A 16,168-nucleotide genomic window follows, 5' to 3' on the forward strand; every position below is an offset into this window, starting at 1 on the left:
TACAAACACCACTTCTTGAAGGGCAGCTGGTTCACAGTAATGTAGACCTCCCAAATCTAAATAAAGAAAGGCTACAAAGCATCATCAGGCCACTGTGATGCCAAAGGTTACTAAAACTTAAGGCCTTTCCTGTGCGTTTCTATTTTCACTTTGTTTTGTGATAACACACGTTCTTTTCAGTTATCTCCCTGCCTTCCCCTCTTGTTTTTTTTATTTCAGGTAACTGCAATCAACTACAATGTTTTTCCACACAGACTTGGGTAATTTGAGAAGCGAGGTGATGAGGTGGTTAAAACTGTCAACTCACAACGTGAAGGTTCTTGGTTCCCAGGGCTTCTTGTCTGTCTTACTTCTCTCCATGTACTCCAGCTTCTTCCGCAGTCCACAGATGTGCAATTTAGGGTTAATTGATGATTTTAAATCGACCATGGATAAGTGTATAGCATAGTGCTGCATAAATGTATGTTTCAAATTGCTTTGAATGGTCAGTAAGTCTAGAAAAGTGTTGTATAAATGCAAGTGCATTACATTACATAGAGGAGTAATGGTAGATTTTCTAAGTGCAAAAGGAAGGACGGCAAGCTCCTAATACGTTTATTCACTGCCAGTTGATCTTTTTACTACTGGTGTCATGCAGTTCTGAGGTAACAACAATTATTCACAAGAAAATTCTTTTGATTGCAATGTGAAATTCTCCCTTCAGCTCTCAAGTGCAAAAAATAGCATCAATAGGTTAATAGCACAAGTGCTTCAACTGGATTAAAGTATAGTCTGACTTCATGGATGGCTGTGTTAACAACATTCTTAGAATTAATAATTAAAGTTGGAGTCAATTTAAAGCAACACAAAACGGATCAAATAAAGATAAAATAGATACACAATACATCAGTATCACAGCTTTTGATGTTATTACTACTGCTGGTTTTCTAGAGATTTATGAGCTTTACTTCTAAGTGCATATTCTTACGATTCCCGTCACAGTAAAGCCTCTTTGGCTAAAGCTTAACTACGTTGTAGTGTGTGTTGAGGTCACATGTAGGTCGGCTGCTCACCACGTATGGGGGTAATGAATATGTCTGCCCTTTGTACTCTTAGGCATAGACTAACTCTGATGTGACCGTAGACAATAAATCTGGTGCGCCAGAATGTCATACTAATGAGATTCTTTTAAATACACGCACAGTGATGATGCAAGTCTGATCAGAAACCGTTTATTTCCAGGCCAGGGAGCAAGAATGAGAAACAATTCTAAAAACATAATAAAATTACCACCGAGCCTAGATAAAACAATTCTAAAACTGGTAAGAACGCAATTTTCTGTATGCACTAAAAATCCCACCCAGTCCCACAACCCAGGACGAATGTTCGTTATGGGTTCACAGGCCAGAAATTCCTCTTGCGGAGCTGCGTGCATGGCAGCCTCGTCCCAGGCAGACGAGGATGAGCCTGCTATCCCCTTCTCGTCCCTTTACTGGGCCCATCACATCCCAGCTCAGCTCGCATTCTGCACTGAGTCCGTTGCTCGATCGCCTCCCCTCGCGTCATCGCCCTGTAAGTAAACAAATAGGGGCCACAACCATCGTCCTGGAAGCTGCCCTGGCTTATAGCCATGGCGACCCTCTCCCAACACGGCTGCACCCGGTGAACAACAGTGGAGACGCTACTCACAAATGCTGTCAATCACAGGCGTTGTCTCCTATTGTCGCCGTTCCTGCTGTCGGGACTGCGTCGCTACGTCACACTCACCTGTCCGTCTCCAGATGAGGCGCCGCACCCCCGCGATCAGGCAGTGATTCCCCCTATCTATCTATCTATCTATCTATCTATCTATCTATCTATCTATCTATCTATCTATCTATCTATCTATCTATCTATCTATCTATCTATCTATCTATCTATCTATCTATCTATCTATCACCTGGTCTTCTTGTGTTCCTTTTCATATCGTGTGCCTCTGTCATCCCAAGCCCCAGTCAGCTTCCTTTTAAAGGGTCCCTTAAACAGCTGATAGGCCACCTCTGGACACACCCATGTCTCAGGTGATCACTATCAGCTAATTTGTCCCATGCCCAGCCAGTCCACAGTGGATTAAAACAATGTCAAATAAGCCACTAAAAACCATGCAATACAAACAGAATAAAATCATGCAAATAAAAACTAAACTCACAAATAAAGACTAAAAAACAGAATAAAACCAATATAAAAGATAAATACAAATTTCCTGTGTGACATGAACATTCAATCTTAAGTAACATGACTTTTTCTTCTTCTCTATCTTCTTCTGTCATCTGCTTCCTTCCGCTTCCACAGCAAATGATCTGCACCCATCTCACTCCATCCTTACCATCCTCCTCTGTCAGCCCTCTGCATCTCCTCCTTCACTACATCCACAAACCTCCTCTAAGGTCTTCCTCGTTTCTCTTTTATTCTTTCCTGCCTGGCAGCTGCATTTAGCATCCTTTGTCCCATATGTCCACTATCCCTTCTCCAAACCATCTCAGCCTGCCTCTCTAACTCTGTCTTCAACCCTCTCAACTCAAGGTGTCCCTCGAAAGTAATTGTTTGTCCCTACTGGTCACTCCCAATGAAAATCTTTATCTTTAGTTCTGGCTCCTGTCCTGTGACCCACACGAACCCAACACACTAACCTGAAAGGCAAAACTAAAATTTCATTGACTGTGAATAAATAAAAACGCGATCTTTAGTTATTAGATATTTGTCAGTCCGCCACTCTCCAGCCAAGTCCAACAGGTGGCAGTGATTTAACTCCAGTGTGTTTTGCTAACCGCCAATGAATCAAAAGTAAAAGAACGTCAGGCCTCACAAGCGTCGCTTATTGGTTTAAGGCGATCACGTGAATTATACGCGAGAAAGGGGGACGGGGGGAGGGCAAACATGGCTGACGAAGCAGGGGAAGTAAACACAGCTGTTACAGAGCGCGACGAAAAACAAGCACAAGATGAGCCCAAAGTTTTACGACCAGCGACTAATGGCGAACCGGATGGGGGCAGCGAGCAGGACTGGACCGAGAGGCAGGCTTCCCAGGTCGCAGAGGAGAACAGCTGGTCGGCTCCTCTCCTGTCTCTGGCTCGTAAGGCCACAGAGACGATTAGCAGCGGGATCAGCTACGCTGCCATCCAGAGAAAGCCCTCACAGGGATACGCGGCGAGCTCCCCGACCGAGAATGAGGCCGAAAGTGACCTCAGTAACTCAGCGAAAAAGCTTCCAGGTAGACTTTGATTTTTCTGATGCCTGCTAGTTAATGCACTTTAAGATCGAACCATTGCGGCTGTCACAGGCACTTGAAACACTGTATAAGTGTCAGCTGTCACATCACATGACTCCAAGATCAGACTCTTGGTTTTTTTGGTTAGTGAAGTGCTCCTTTTCCGGCTATGTCATCTGACAGAATTAACCTCAGAGCTTCTCCTTTTTTTCATGCTTTCTGTACAGTTGTTCCCCCCAAAGACTCAATGGCAATAGAAAGATCCAACCTGCTCAGCATGCTGAAGCTCAGCATCAGAGTGTTGATTCAGTCTTCTATGAGTCTGGGCAGGACGCTTGACTCGGAGTACCCTCCTCTGCAGCAGTTTTTTGTTGTCCTGGAGCACTGCCTCAAACACGGTCTTAAAGGTTAGACGTAAATAAATCTGACTTTTGCTGTTGTGCTATATTTAGCTGCCTGCATGCTGAAGTTAATTCTGCATGTTGTCTGATTCAGCCAAGAAATCCTTCATTGGTTACAACAAGTCTATATGGGGACCACTGGAGCTGGTAGAAAAGTTATGCACGGAGTCTGTCAACATCGCCACCAGTGCCAGAGACATGCCTGGCATTAAGTATGCCATTAAATGCCATTATATTATTTCTATAATAAAACTGCATCGCAACTGAGTTTAATTGTACTTATACTGTCATTCTTGTTTTTGTTTTTCTTAGGACTGGTTTGGGGAGAGGAAGGGCTTGGCTGCATTTGGCGCTTATGCAGAAGAAAGTAGCCGACTATATGAAGGCCCTGCTGGACCACAAGGACCTCCTGAGGTCAGTTACACTTGTTTTATAGTGCATTATAAACATGGGTTTCTTCCTAGCATCCACTTTACCTTTTAAATCCCTTAGTGAGTTTTATGACTTTGGAGCACTGATGTTGGAAGACGAAGGGTCGGTAATGGTGGGGCTGCTGGTGGGCCTCAACGTAATTGATGCTAACCTTTGCATTAAAGGGGAGGACCTTGATTCACAGGTTAGTGATGCTGTTTTGTAAGAATCAGTTTCACTCTGAGGAAGAGTTGGATCGAGATACAGAGTGATCTGCTCTTCTTTCCCGTTTAGGTAGCAGTCATCGACTTCTCACTTTATCTGAAAGACTCTGCTAGCAATGAGACTCCAAAAGAGTAAGCATCTACACTGCTTTACATTATTTTTTTAATCTGGACTGTTCTATATTGTTATTACTGTTTAAAGCATGACCCCATATTAAAAAATCCTTACTAAACTTTGGTTAGATATGTCTCACAACTATAAGATGGTAATTGTATCGCTCCCTTCCTTAGTGATTCGAAGATGACAGCCATATTGGATCAGAAGCACTACATTGAGGAGCTAAATCGTCACCTAAGCGGCACCGTCACTGACCTTCAGGCTAAGATGGACTCTCTAGAGAAGACTAATAGCAAGCTTGTAGAGGAGGTTAGGCGTGCTTTGTGTGTGCAGCTGTGGGACTGTGTTCGCACTGGATTGATCCTCTTTAACATCAGCTTGTGTGTGTGTGTGTTTTCTCCTCTTCTTCAGCTGACAGCTGCCACAGACAGAATCAACTCTCTACGGGAAGAACAGGAACAGCTGAAAAAGGAGAACGAGACGATCTTGCAGTCCAGCCAGAGAAAAGAGGAGGTGTGGGGGGGGGAAAAAGTGTCTAGGACTAACTGCAGCTGAAGCCCCTCCAGATTTTAAGAAGGAATGAAAAATGCCATGTTTTTATTTTTCAGGCAGTGCTTCAGGACAGCCAGGCAGAGCTGGAGACATACAAACAGACTAGACAAGGCCTGGATGAGATGTACAATGTGGTGTGGAAGCAGTACAAGGAGGAAAAGCGCATTCGCCAGGTCAAGTATCAGTGACCTCCAGGACAGACTGAACCAACACTCCACACCTGGTGTTTTTGGGTTTTGACTCAACTCTAACTGAATTTGACTCCCTTGTGTATTAGGAGCTGGAGCGTGAACTGGAGCTGCAGGTGGGGATGAAGCAGGAGATGGAGGTGGCCATGAAACTGCTGGAGAAGGATACGCATGAGAAACAGGACACGCTGGCAGCCCTACGGCTCCAGCTTGACCAAGTCAAGACTCTCAATGTGCAGATGTTCCACAAAGCTCAGGTATAAATAGATGAGCATGATTATAACTTTGTCTTTCGCACTTACACACACACACACACACACACACACAGATTGCGCATTTGTCCAAATCGTGTGGTTTCTCAGGACTCGGACCGCCAAGCAGAAAAAAAGCAGGCAGAGGCCGTGCAGCTTGAGCAGAGGATGAATGAAATGGAGAACACCATGAAGGAACTTGAGCAGAGGTATGCGTGCTTGCCTAGGTTGAGATTCAGTTTCGCATTTACATTCCTTTAAATTGACGCTCCTCTTCATATTTTGTGACTCATAGACTACAGAGATCGGAGCAGGAGCGCAAGCAGAACGACCAGTCGGACGAAGACATGAAGGTGGAGCTGCAGGGAAAAGTCGATGCTCTGCAGAAACAGCTAACAGATCTCGATACGCTAAGGTGAAGAAATACAATTGTGGGTGGGGCGGGGGGGTTGAGTGTGGTATTAAGCAGTATGTAGAGAAAAGGTTCATAAAAGGGCAAAGTTGCAAATGTGATTCACCTAAAATGTTTGTTCTCAAACTTTTCAAACATTGTGTAGATCGAGTCCATGCAGTAGTTTGCAGTTTGATGACTTGAGTCACATTTTTGTGTTTTCGGAGCACAGGCTGGGGTTGGAGAACGAGCTGCGCAGTGAGAGGGAACAGAGACAGAACTTGCAAAAAGCTCTCCAGAGGGAGCAGGACAACAGCACCGAACTGCGCACACAGCTGCAGCAGCTCCAGGGCCTGCACTCGGTCAGCATCTCTCAAACACACACACAACCTGTGTCACGTTACACTTGCTCGGATCTAAATAGGCGAATTATAGCGATGGAAAAAAATGTGTGCGCTCTTGACAAATGAAGTTTTATTTTCAAAGTGAAAGGCAACCTACAGCTGCAGCTAAGATTACTCCTACACACAGGCATAAAATACTGTAATCCAATGCCAACATTTAAAATGTGTGATTGGCTTTGTAGAGACTGCTTCTAGACTCTAGCAATGAAGCTACATTGCTAGAGTTGGCTACAAGTCAGAATAAGAGCTTTTTTTTATTTTTATTCTTATGTTCATTAAAAAGTACCTTTTGTAATTATGGCCTTCAAAATGCAGCAACGCCTTTCACCACCAGGGAGCAGTGTTTTACCAGTGGGTGTGTTGAGATGTTTTTGAATGTGTGGTGCTATTCTTTTAACTTTAGATACTCCTTTGTGTCCAAGGTTCTTAAGAAGCTTTTCCTTTTGTAAAAGAGAACGTGCTCATCCTGACTTACCTGGTTATTAATTCAATTGGCTTGATGTACCATCTTGTGGTACAAGGTGGTATTACAAGAAAGTACTGTGCAGCCCCAATCCAACTTCACTGAATGTCATCAACACAGTACATAGATGTTTTAGATTAAAAGTTATGCGGTTTGTTGTTGGTTATTTCTTCAAGTCTGCTGGTAACGTTTCATATTTTAAACACAGGAATTTAGAAACTGTACCTTTCAGCTTCATCACCAGCGAATTATATATTTATGCCAGATGACATTACCTTAAAGAAATAGTTTATTTTACAAAAATATTATTTGTATGACAGCTTTAACAAAGCCTCCCTCCTGTTTCATCCTCTTGTAAGCGGTGTAAGAGCATATTACAAATTCTTGAACATAAATGGGATGTTATGACCTTTTTTTCTTTTGCTTCTTATGGATCGACTTTGCAGGAGCTGCAGGAGTTGAAGCAGGAGAAGCAGCAACTGCAGCAGAAGTGCGAGCAGCAGGAACAGGCTCTACAAGAAATGGGACTGCATCTCAGCCAGTCAGTAACTGCGATGTTTTTCTTTTTTTTTTTTCTTACTAAGGAATGCCATTTCACGTAGGAGAATTTATGCCACTTTCATCTTTCTCAAAGGTCTAAACTGAAGATGGAAGATTTCAAGGAGGTCAACAAGGCCCTGAAGGTAAAATGTTAAAGAGTCGAGGGTGGTTTACTTTTATTGTTGACGCTGTAAGACTTGGAATGAGAAACCATTGCTCTTCTCAGGGCCACGCTTGGCTGAAAGATGATGAAGCCACTCAGTGCAAACAATGCCAGAAGGAGTTCTCCATCTCACGCAGAAAGGTACGTTCCGCCCACCCCCATTACATTTCACTTGAGAGCCGCTTCCGTTAACGTCCGCAGTCACATAAATGTTGCCACGTCACGCTGTATGTTTTGCATGCGCAGCACCACTGCAGAAACTGCGGAGACATCTACTGCAACAGCTGCTCCAGTAACGAGCTGGCCTTGCCTTCGTATCCACGGCCTGTGCGAGTGTGCGACGTGTGCCACTCCCTGCTGCTGCAGAGAAGCTCCTCCACAGGTTCCTGACGACATACCCACAGGCTTTAATGTTTTCTCCACACGCTCCAACACTGAATATACTCATTTAATGAATTTAAATACTTGTGTTATGAAAAGGAAAAAGAAAAAAAAAAGGCGGGAATGTGATTTGGTGTTCCATTGATGCAGTTACCTGAAATTCAGGCATTTTATTTGTACTGACAATGGTCGCCTTTAACGTTGACAGGATGGATTTTAATAAAAAGTAGTTTATGCAGACTTTATGCTAACGAGACTTTGCATAGACATGGAAAGGCTTGAGTATCTGCCACCAATGTTTCCCTGGGTTGGATTAACAGAGTTTAACAAATGTGGTAATCTCTTGATAAACTGGCCTTTTGATATGTGCAGTTTTTCTAATTCAAACTGTGGATGTACTGTTGGGATTTCAGCTTGAGCTGAGAATCTCTGCTGTTTGCAGGTTTGTGTACTCACAGAATGTAAAGGCACACTGCTTTCTTTATTTAGGATGATTTTCAAAATAAATTTAACAGAAATAACCTGAATATTTTACTTTTGTCTTAAAAGATTATATTTAAACCTTTGAAAATCCTGAATTAGAGGGGTGCATTTTTAATTCTGGAAGTGACTTTGATATTCAGCCTTGTTATGCACTTTCCCCCCTCCCCCTTTTTAAGATCAGCTCTAACCCCACTGCTGGATGCAGGCAGAATTGTGTAAATGACTGTAGAATGTTGGCAACAGCAACACTATTTTAGAATGTATTCTATCAGGATTTTATGGATCACGTCAACTGCTACAACGGCATTTTCTTAATTTGACTTCTTTTAACTTTAGATATTTGATAAATGAATAAAGCCTCCTGTTTTTCCACCACTTGTGTCAATTAGATATTCCAGACTAGTTTATTCACTTTGTGCACAAGAAATACAAACAGCATCTGAAGCAGTAGAAACCTTCATGGTAGCAGATTTGAAATGAACTTGCTCTCTGTATAGCCCTCATCCAGGAACAGAAAAAGAGCACTAACAGTCACACCATAAGAAAACAAAACATGCTTTGACCATGTTAAGTCCCAAACCTAGATTAACATTTTGTACAGGAATTTAAAATGAAGCTGAACACTATGTAAAAGGTGAAACAAGGTCCAAACATTAGAAGATACCGGACATTTTCAGTTTCTGTTCATGCACTCGGACACTAAAACGTTTTGTTAAATCCACCAGCACAGGATGAGTTAACCGTGCTTAAAGAACGGTAACACAAAACGGCACGCTTCCAGGGAAAGATAAACTTAAAGCACAGTTTATGTTATTTGTAAATCTGTGAGGAATGGGGAAGACAAACATCACTTTGACACATTTATTGTGACGAACATATGATCTCACTGCTCTCTGAAGATCACCCACTTAAAAAAAAACAAAACAATAATAATACAAACCCTACCCTTTGTTTTCCCCCAAAACAACCCCACCAGACCCTATCTGAATTATTACGAGAGACTTGCATTTCCAGTCCTTTCAGCAAAATGCTGAATTTAAAAAAAAAAAAAAAAAAAAAAACTAAATGCGAAAAGAAAAAACTACATTCCCCATCCCCCACCCAGTCCATTCATTGAGCCTCTGCTTCCTCCTCCACCGCCGCCATAGTAACTGCTTCCCATTCCGCCCTGGTTACCTAACAAGAGAGAGAAAATACACACTATAGGACCGAGGAGTTCATCAAGGAGTCACGCATAGAACGACAAAAGCTTTCCAAGTTTAAAGGGCTGAATTAGCCTGGATCCAAGATGACAGAACTACACAGCACCTTCTTCCTTAGAACCCAGTGTCATTAAATACATTACACAGCAGTTTTGGAAGCAGCTGCTTCAATTTTTTTTTTTTAAATGATGGGGAATAACAGCACTCCTCTGGTAATTAACCACTGTTTCCACCCTTTGCAACACTGTAACAACCCAACTTTAGGACACTTTTTAACTGCAGATTTTTCTTTACTGTTACTACCGTATGTTAAGTAACAATATAACTATTATTTATTTCAAAGTGTGCTTCAGAATTAGCCAGCTAATAAAAGAAAGGTGTTTTACAAGGCCAGTTTAAGGTGTTACTGAATATTTATGACTTAAAAAAAACAAAACAAAACAAAAAACAACTTAGTAGCATCTCATTTGGTGCCAGACAGCAAACACTTACAGCTGTCACGAGTTTAAAAATAAACAAAACAGTCACAGTACACAAATAAGGTTTTATGGCACCTTCACCTAGGACAACTTCAATTTCACTTATCAGAGAAAAGGGTTAGACTATAAGTCTTTGCTCAAACCTTTAAAGGTTCTGTAAAGAAATATATTTTAGGAAATACAACAGAGCTGACACTCACTATAGTCACTGTAGCCACCCATGTTTCCTTGGCTGCTGTATCCACCAGAGTACCCTGAGCTCAGCTGGCCTCCACTATAGGATGACTGGCTCCCTGTGGAAACAAATCCCATTGGGCTGTATGAGTAAACCAACAGATACACAAGCATTTTAAGGGAAATAACACAGGGCCCTATTTTCAATATCACTAAAACTTTGACTCACCCATGCCCCCCATCATCTGGCTGCTGTATGCTCCATTACTGCCACCTGCTGTTGAGTTCAAAAACAGCTCCACGTAGCGGTGCTCTGCAGGACAGGAACAAAAATCATAAGAATTAACACGCAGCTTTAAAAGGGTGGGGTGCTCAAGTTATTTTTTAAAGCAAACTCACGCATGTTAGCTTTATCTTTGGACATGGCTGCTACAGCATCTTCGTGTGTTGCAAACTCTACATCTGCCTCCCCGGTAACTCTGCCATCTGGGCCAATCTCAATATGGACCCGCACCGGATTCAAAGGTGAAAAGAACTAAAAAAGACGAAAAATAAATAAATGCACAAATCACAAGTGTTGTCTGCTTTTAAGCCCCTGCGGCGACACAAAAGATAACAAAGGACTGTCAGTGATCTCTCAACAACTTACATTGTAGATGTCTGTTTCTGTGGCTCTGTATGGCAGGCCCCTCATATGTACACAGTGGCCTGTTGTGCTCTGAAAGGAAGAGCCGCCATCGCCATACCGTCCATCCGATACACCTGAACATACATAAATGGAATTAACACAAGGTCTTATGAGGATTTTATCCTAATCTTATTAATTGTTATATGAATTGTTAAGCATGAAGAGACATGAGGGGGTGTTTATTTAAAAGAAACTTCATGGGTAAAGACCAGTAAATCTGATTTCACCTGCTCTCCAGTCCCACTTGGACCCACCTCCTCCGTAGCCTCCTCTGCGCATTCTGTCATAGGACCCCCCTCGGCCCATCATGTTGTAGCCGCGTCCACCAGAGGGCCGGTCATAGGGGCCGGGTCTCTGCATGCCCATAGGCTTCCTCTGGGGTTCGTAATGGGTCCGCACCTCAGCACGGCTACTCTTGAAGATCTCAATGTACCTGAGAGCATACAGATACCACAGTGAGGGCATGGAGAATGGGTGAGAAACTGCATTTGCTTAATACTGGTGAAACTGGGCTATGCAGATGCTGTCATGGTGTAGTCCATAGGTAGTAATAGATTTAAGTACTTATTGCTAGTCGTTAATAAAGAAGATTAAAAATAACTTATTTACTGATCAATAAGGAAGTTGTCCAAATTGATAAGGGCCTCAGTGAGTTTTACACTTTTCTTATGGTTACCTGAAGCGACTCAGATCTGTTTCAGTGTTTCAATAGTGGTATGTGTCGTTGCCATGACAGCTTTTGTCCTGGTTTTAGAGGCACAAAGAGAGCTCCAGCCCTTCTGCAACCCACTAAGCATTACCTGTGACAGTGGGCTCCAGATCCTTGTGTACAGTGGCCCTCTGATTTTTACTAGCAGGGAGACTCCTTACCATTTATCAACCTGGACTCATTTTTAGTGCTGAGACACCATTTGTTCTCCAAATCGGGCATGCACTCCATTTCAGGATTCGCCTCATATTTTTGAATGGTGACCAAGCACTAATCTTCCCCCTGAACATTGTGAATATATATATATTTTTTAAAACGTGGATCTAAGATAGCAACTTGTGTGTATGTGTGTGTGTGGTAAATATGACAAATATGCTTCAAGTAGCCAAGATAAATGTGTCAGTTTTGCATTTGGTTCAGATGTTGAAGGTGCACACCATAAGAAAAGCAACTTATCCAGCCAACCAACCAACCATCCCCACCTGTGCCCTATTCTTTCCTTGTGTTTCTTTAGAGCCTTTTCAGCTATATCCTGTGAAGCAAACTGCACGAAGGCCTCCCCCGTACTCCTCCCCTGGATGTCCACCGGCAATGTTATCCCATTTGGCACGATTTCCAACCCTTCAACCCAAGGACAGATAACCCCAGCAGGGGACATATTAAATCACATGCCCAATCACAGAGAGAACTTTCTCTAAAGAGAGAGATATTAGACTTATGGAAAACTCTATACATCATCACACATACCAATTCATTCCTTTTTTGTGTCTTTTTTCTTTTTCTTTTTTTAAACCAGTGACTTTCCATTTAATTTAGTTACATTTACTGTATTCTAGGGGATAAGATAGAAATGGCAGGATAGAGGAAGACTATGAAGAAGGGCACTGTGTGGGGGATATCGGGCTAGTATTAATGTGCTGATGAGGAGGGTCTAGGTGGGTGACATGAGGAAAATTCGTGGTTGCTCTTTCGTTAAATCTAAGAATTGGCATATCCTCCTGAGAACTGAGGAAACAGGAATCTTCCCATTGAACTTTTTTGGTGATTTCCTTCCTCTTTGGAGCTGAAAGAGGCCACCCAAACACATGGGATATCAATGGAAAGCCCACAATGTCCTCTATTAAGTACATCAGGACTTAATATGATAGCTCAAATAAGTCAAAGATATAGACCAGAGGGCATGAGTGAATAGGCTGGTGCTCAGGAGGATATACTGGGTTTAAAAAAAAAAAAACTTTTAAAGATAAAATTATTAATACATGGTGGGGAAGAAAAAAAAAGTTTAAAAAAAAAAAATTGAAGACAGAGGCTATATCAGTGATGAGCGGGACCCACTCAATAACTAGTGTATTACCATTAGGCTGAGACTATTTTAAAATGTTTCCACATAATGGGGGGAAAATGTGAAGAAGGCTGAAGATGAAAATGAGGGGCAAAGATAGGAAAGGGTGTTTGCATAACAGATCCCTGCCCTTGTACAAAACATCAGGTCTTCAAATAAATTCTCTATTTAAACTTCAACTGGCTTCCTTTTCCAGCATCATTTCCTTCATTCATTCATTGTTTTTAAGTGTAACCACATTAGATTGTCATTTACAATGGCATACTGACTTCTTCGTAAATTAGATGCAACAAGTTTTGGTGTCGGTAACCAGAAACAAGAAAAGGAAGATCGGAGGGGAGAAGTTTAAATTACCAGCATTAAGGGGGTTTATATTTAACCAGCGAACAAGGTTTGTTGTTACCTGAGAAAAACTGCACAATTTCCTCCTTGCTGCACCCGAAGGGAAGGCCCCGAAGCCGCACAAGCCCGTCCCCAGCTGTCTCTGGACAGTTTGGGCCAGTGTGCTTCATGACCCAGTCCATTTCCACATTGTTTGATTTAAACACTATATCAGAGAAGAGAGAAATTACTTCGCTCAAACTGGTAACTTATATAGCATTTATCAGACATTAACTCAGCTGTATGCTGTTATACGCACCTTCTACATATCTGTGACCCATCGTTTCTCTGTCCTTTTTCACTGCAATCTTCAGGTCTTCTTCTGTCTCAAATTCAACGAATGCCTCTCCGCTGGGACGCCCCTCTCTTGTGTAGGTGAAATGGATGCCACTTCCATTGTTTAGGATTTTGCACTCTGCAATCAAAATGCATTATCAGATCATTTCTAACTGTGTTACGTGCTTAAGTATTCTTTTGAAAAACAATAATGCATAAATACCTGAGAAAAACCTCTGAACTTCATCCACTGAACAGGACCAAGGAAGTCCCCGGATTCGCACTACATATCCCTCATCAGCCATGACTGGTCACGATCCCTGAAGATTATGAATAAACGCTTCTTTTAATGTGATTAACCAATACAAACTAACAAAGATACAATAATACAGAAGTCAATACCCTGGTGCTTCGTTTACTCTTTTATTTTCGTTGATCCCCTCTTCACAAGAACTGACACTGTCTCTCTAATGGGGACACGACTAATTCTGAATACAACTGCATTAAAAAAATCCGACTGGCTGGTTTATACATATACATTGACTACAATACGCCATAAAAGCTTTCCTTGATTTACTCTGAGTTATTTCAAGAAAAAGGGGCCTATGTAGCAGCGCCATCTTGAGACAGTTTCGACAGATATTTAAGAAAAATTGCTTTACTGCTCATACTCTTCCGCGGAACAAAGGTTGTTGTTGTCCAAACGTAAGTCCAGAGCAGTCGTCACAATTTCCTTATCTATCAGTACTCGCTAGCGAACTACCGGCATCCACGTAACAAAAAGCGGGAGCTCCGAGTCGGTGCCCGCTAGCAGCACAAAATCAGTAGCCAGCCACTTTCATTCGACAATATTTCCGCGATTGTTGGCTTTCGTCAACTACTTAAGAGTTCGAAAGAGCCATGTTGTTGATTTGTTACGAAATATCTCACTTACTTTAAACGCAGTGCACGGCCCTTAGCATATTAACTACCGCACCCACACAATAGAACAAAAGCGGCCCTCTTGGCCTGCGCCATGTTATTAGCATCGGCAGTTAGCTCTTAAGCTAGTACCGTTAACTAAGCTACCTGTATTAAAGCTGATTCACACATTCAAACCTGTACCTATGTACATTATGAGAAAAGTTGTTCAAACCATGATATAACCAAGTAAAACGAGAGATACATTTATCAATATACCTGATACAAACGCAGATGCAACACGCCGGAGTGTGTGTAATCAGACCTGCGTGGTGCGGCTGAAACTCTCCACTGGGTTGCCAGAATTCTCCAATCATCCCCCCCTTCAGGAACCAAAACGGCGCGCCTCATCATGGCATCTGCTTCAAAAGGCCAAAAAATGACGCAAATAAAATACGTCTATAACAAATTTTATTATTTATTTGTGTTTTTAATTGTATCAAAACCGAAGAATGTATAGTTTGTGAAAGGGTGTGTAATAAATAACGTGACAGAAAGGGTGGATTTTTAAACACACCTGGCAATCCTGACGAAATAACCAAACGCCTCCAACTGGCCTGTGTCCACGCCCAAAACCGATGACGTTTCTGCTTGAGGTCTTGGCGACTTCTCCTGGCCTACAAATCCAAGTAACCCTGTTTACATTCGTCAGTAATCCTTTTCAGCTTTTTTCTTTTCTTTTTTGAGTTAGTGTATATGAATGAGCTACTTTTTATGGCAAGGCCAAAGAGTTCATGTTTATCAATGCCAGCTCAAAGTACCACACTACATCACTAAAAACAACCCATTTAGCTACAAGCCTCAACAGATATTAATTTCGTGCTAGGGTAGTTTGTAATAGTAACCTAGTTCGATGAGGCTTATTTTGATTATTGGAACTAAATGATAATACAAGCCTCAGTTACCGGTTTTGGTGACTACTATGCCTGAAAGACCATGTTTATATACAATAGGGACTGTTTCCCAGACTTGGATTGAGCTTATCCCTGAAGTAAAAACTTTTTTTCCCCAATTATAAGCATTGTCAGAGTTTTCTTTTAAGATAGGACTAGGCTTAATCCAAGTCTGGGAAATTAGCCACGGGGTCAGCAGCCCCAAGTAATCCAGATATAGACCACAAGTGACCCAGACCTGCAGCAGGGAGTTGGTTGCAAATCAGTGACACCATTAAAAAATATGTGGAGTAAATGAAGAGTGTTTGTTAACTTATTATCATTATTTCAGTAATGCTGCTTATTCAAGGTTACACTCATCTAGTATTGGTGTACACTGCTAGTTAAAACATATAAAGCACACAATTCTGGAAATAAATGCTTTCAAAAAATGTATGAATAGTCACACAATAATCAAACACAGTCACATGGGGTTTAACCAAAGGGAATGAAATACACTGTTTTTAACCACACTCAGTCCTTACTGAATCAAATGTGATCTATAAGGTAAGGTGTAAACACAATCTAGGACCTTTGTGTAGTTCAGATGTCTTGGTTCATGGTGGTGACAACCCTGAATTCACTGGTAGTTCTGTAAGATTACATCAAACACAAACAAGGCTCCAGGTAGGCTTTTGACTTTACGAGTACATTACAGTGATCTTTTGGACTAGAGGGCAGTCCAAGTGAAGTATTTATTCATCACTGAAGTCACCATTGTGTATTTAATCTTGTACAAAAGTCGCCAAAGCACGCACAGTTCAATAAGCCTCAAGGATATCTTGTGACAAATGGACTTTCTTTCACAGTAGACATTTGGACTTGTTAG

At 41.8% G+C, this 16,168-nt stretch overlaps 2 protein-coding genes across 6 annotated transcripts; one reads left to right on the plus strand and one right to left on the minus strand.

Annotated features, from left to right (window-relative positions):
• The first annotated feature begins 2,875 nt into the window (after positions 1-2,875).
• On the plus strand, positions 2,876-8,240 carry rufy1 (RUN and FYVE domain containing 1). Its single transcript, XM_085475843.1, has 17 exons — positions 2,876-3,229; positions 3,454-3,633; positions 3,722-3,839; positions 3,940-4,041; positions 4,120-4,243; positions 4,333-4,394; positions 4,554-4,689; positions 4,792-4,893; positions 4,989-5,105; positions 5,210-5,377; positions 5,483-5,580; positions 5,667-5,786; positions 5,995-6,124; positions 7,076-7,170; positions 7,264-7,312; positions 7,396-7,473; positions 7,579-8,240. The coding sequence occupies exons 1-17, from the start codon at positions 2,896-2,898 to the stop codon at positions 7,720-7,722; spliced, it is 2,157 nt and encodes a 718-aa protein (XP_085331969.1). The 5' UTR covers positions 2,876-2,895; the 3' UTR covers positions 7,723-8,240.
• Positions 8,241-8,581: 341 nt separating this feature from the next.
• Positions 8,582-14,742, minus strand: hnrnph1 (heterogeneous nuclear ribonucleoprotein H1). 5 transcript variants are annotated; one of them, XM_085475863.1, is made up of 11 exons: positions 14,673-14,742; positions 13,671-13,767; positions 13,431-13,586; positions 13,194-13,337; positions 11,931-12,069; positions 10,967-11,172; positions 10,701-10,813; positions 10,451-10,586; positions 10,281-10,364; positions 10,078-10,170; positions 8,582-9,372 (listed from the first exon to the last, which is right to left on the minus strand). In XM_085475863.1, the coding sequence occupies exons 2-11, from the start codon at positions 13,750-13,752 to the stop codon at positions 9,278-9,280; spliced, it is 1,248 nt and encodes a 415-aa protein (XP_085331989.1). In that variant the 5' UTR covers positions 13,753-13,767; positions 14,673-14,742; the 3' UTR covers positions 8,582-9,277. The 5 variants fall into 5 exon arrangements, with proteins under 5 accessions (XP_085331989.1, XP_085331980.1, XP_085332007.1 ...); XM_085475854.1 differs by having other exon boundaries at positions 14,627-14,718; XM_085475881.1 differs by having other exon boundaries at positions 10,994-11,172; positions 14,627-14,716.
• Between the last annotated feature and the right edge of the window lie 1,426 nt (positions 14,743-16,168).

The sequence above is a fragment of the Copadichromis virginalis genome, linkage group LG2 (genome assembly GCF_057382275.1).
Source record: "Copadichromis virginalis isolate Kocher_CV1m ecotype Utaka linkage group LG2, C_Virginalis_male_GT1.1, whole genome shotgun sequence".
NCBI lineage: Eukaryota > Metazoa > Chordata > Actinopteri > Cichliformes > Cichlidae > Copadichromis > Copadichromis virginalis.

Excerpts from the sequence above, each read along its gene's own strand:
- rufy1 (XM_085475843.1), top strand. The coding sequence starts at position 2,896 with ATGGCTGACGAAGCAGGGGAAGTAAACACAGCTGTTACAGAGCGCGAC. Across the intron at positions 5,378-5,482 it reads AGATGTTCCACAAAGCTCAG|GACTCGGACCGCCAAGCAGA; the intron begins GTATAAATAGAT and ends GTGGTTTCTCAG. Across the intron at positions 7,171-7,263 it reads ATGGGACTGCATCTCAGCCA|GTCTAAACTGAAGATGGAAG; the intron begins GTCAGTAACTGC and ends TCTTTCTCAAAG.
- hnrnph1 (XM_085475863.1), bottom strand. The coding sequence starts at position 13,752 with ATGGCTGATGAGGGATATGTAGTGCGAATCCGGGGACTTCCTTGGTCC. Across the intron at positions 13,587-13,670 it reads AGTTCAGAGGTTTTTCTCAG|AGTGCAAAATCCTAAACAAT; the intron begins GTATTTATGCAT and ends TTTTGATTGCAG. Across the intron at positions 10,814-10,966 it reads CAAGTGGGACTGGAGAGCAG|GTGTATCGGATGGACGGTAT; the intron begins GTGAAATCAGAT and ends ATGTATGTTCAG.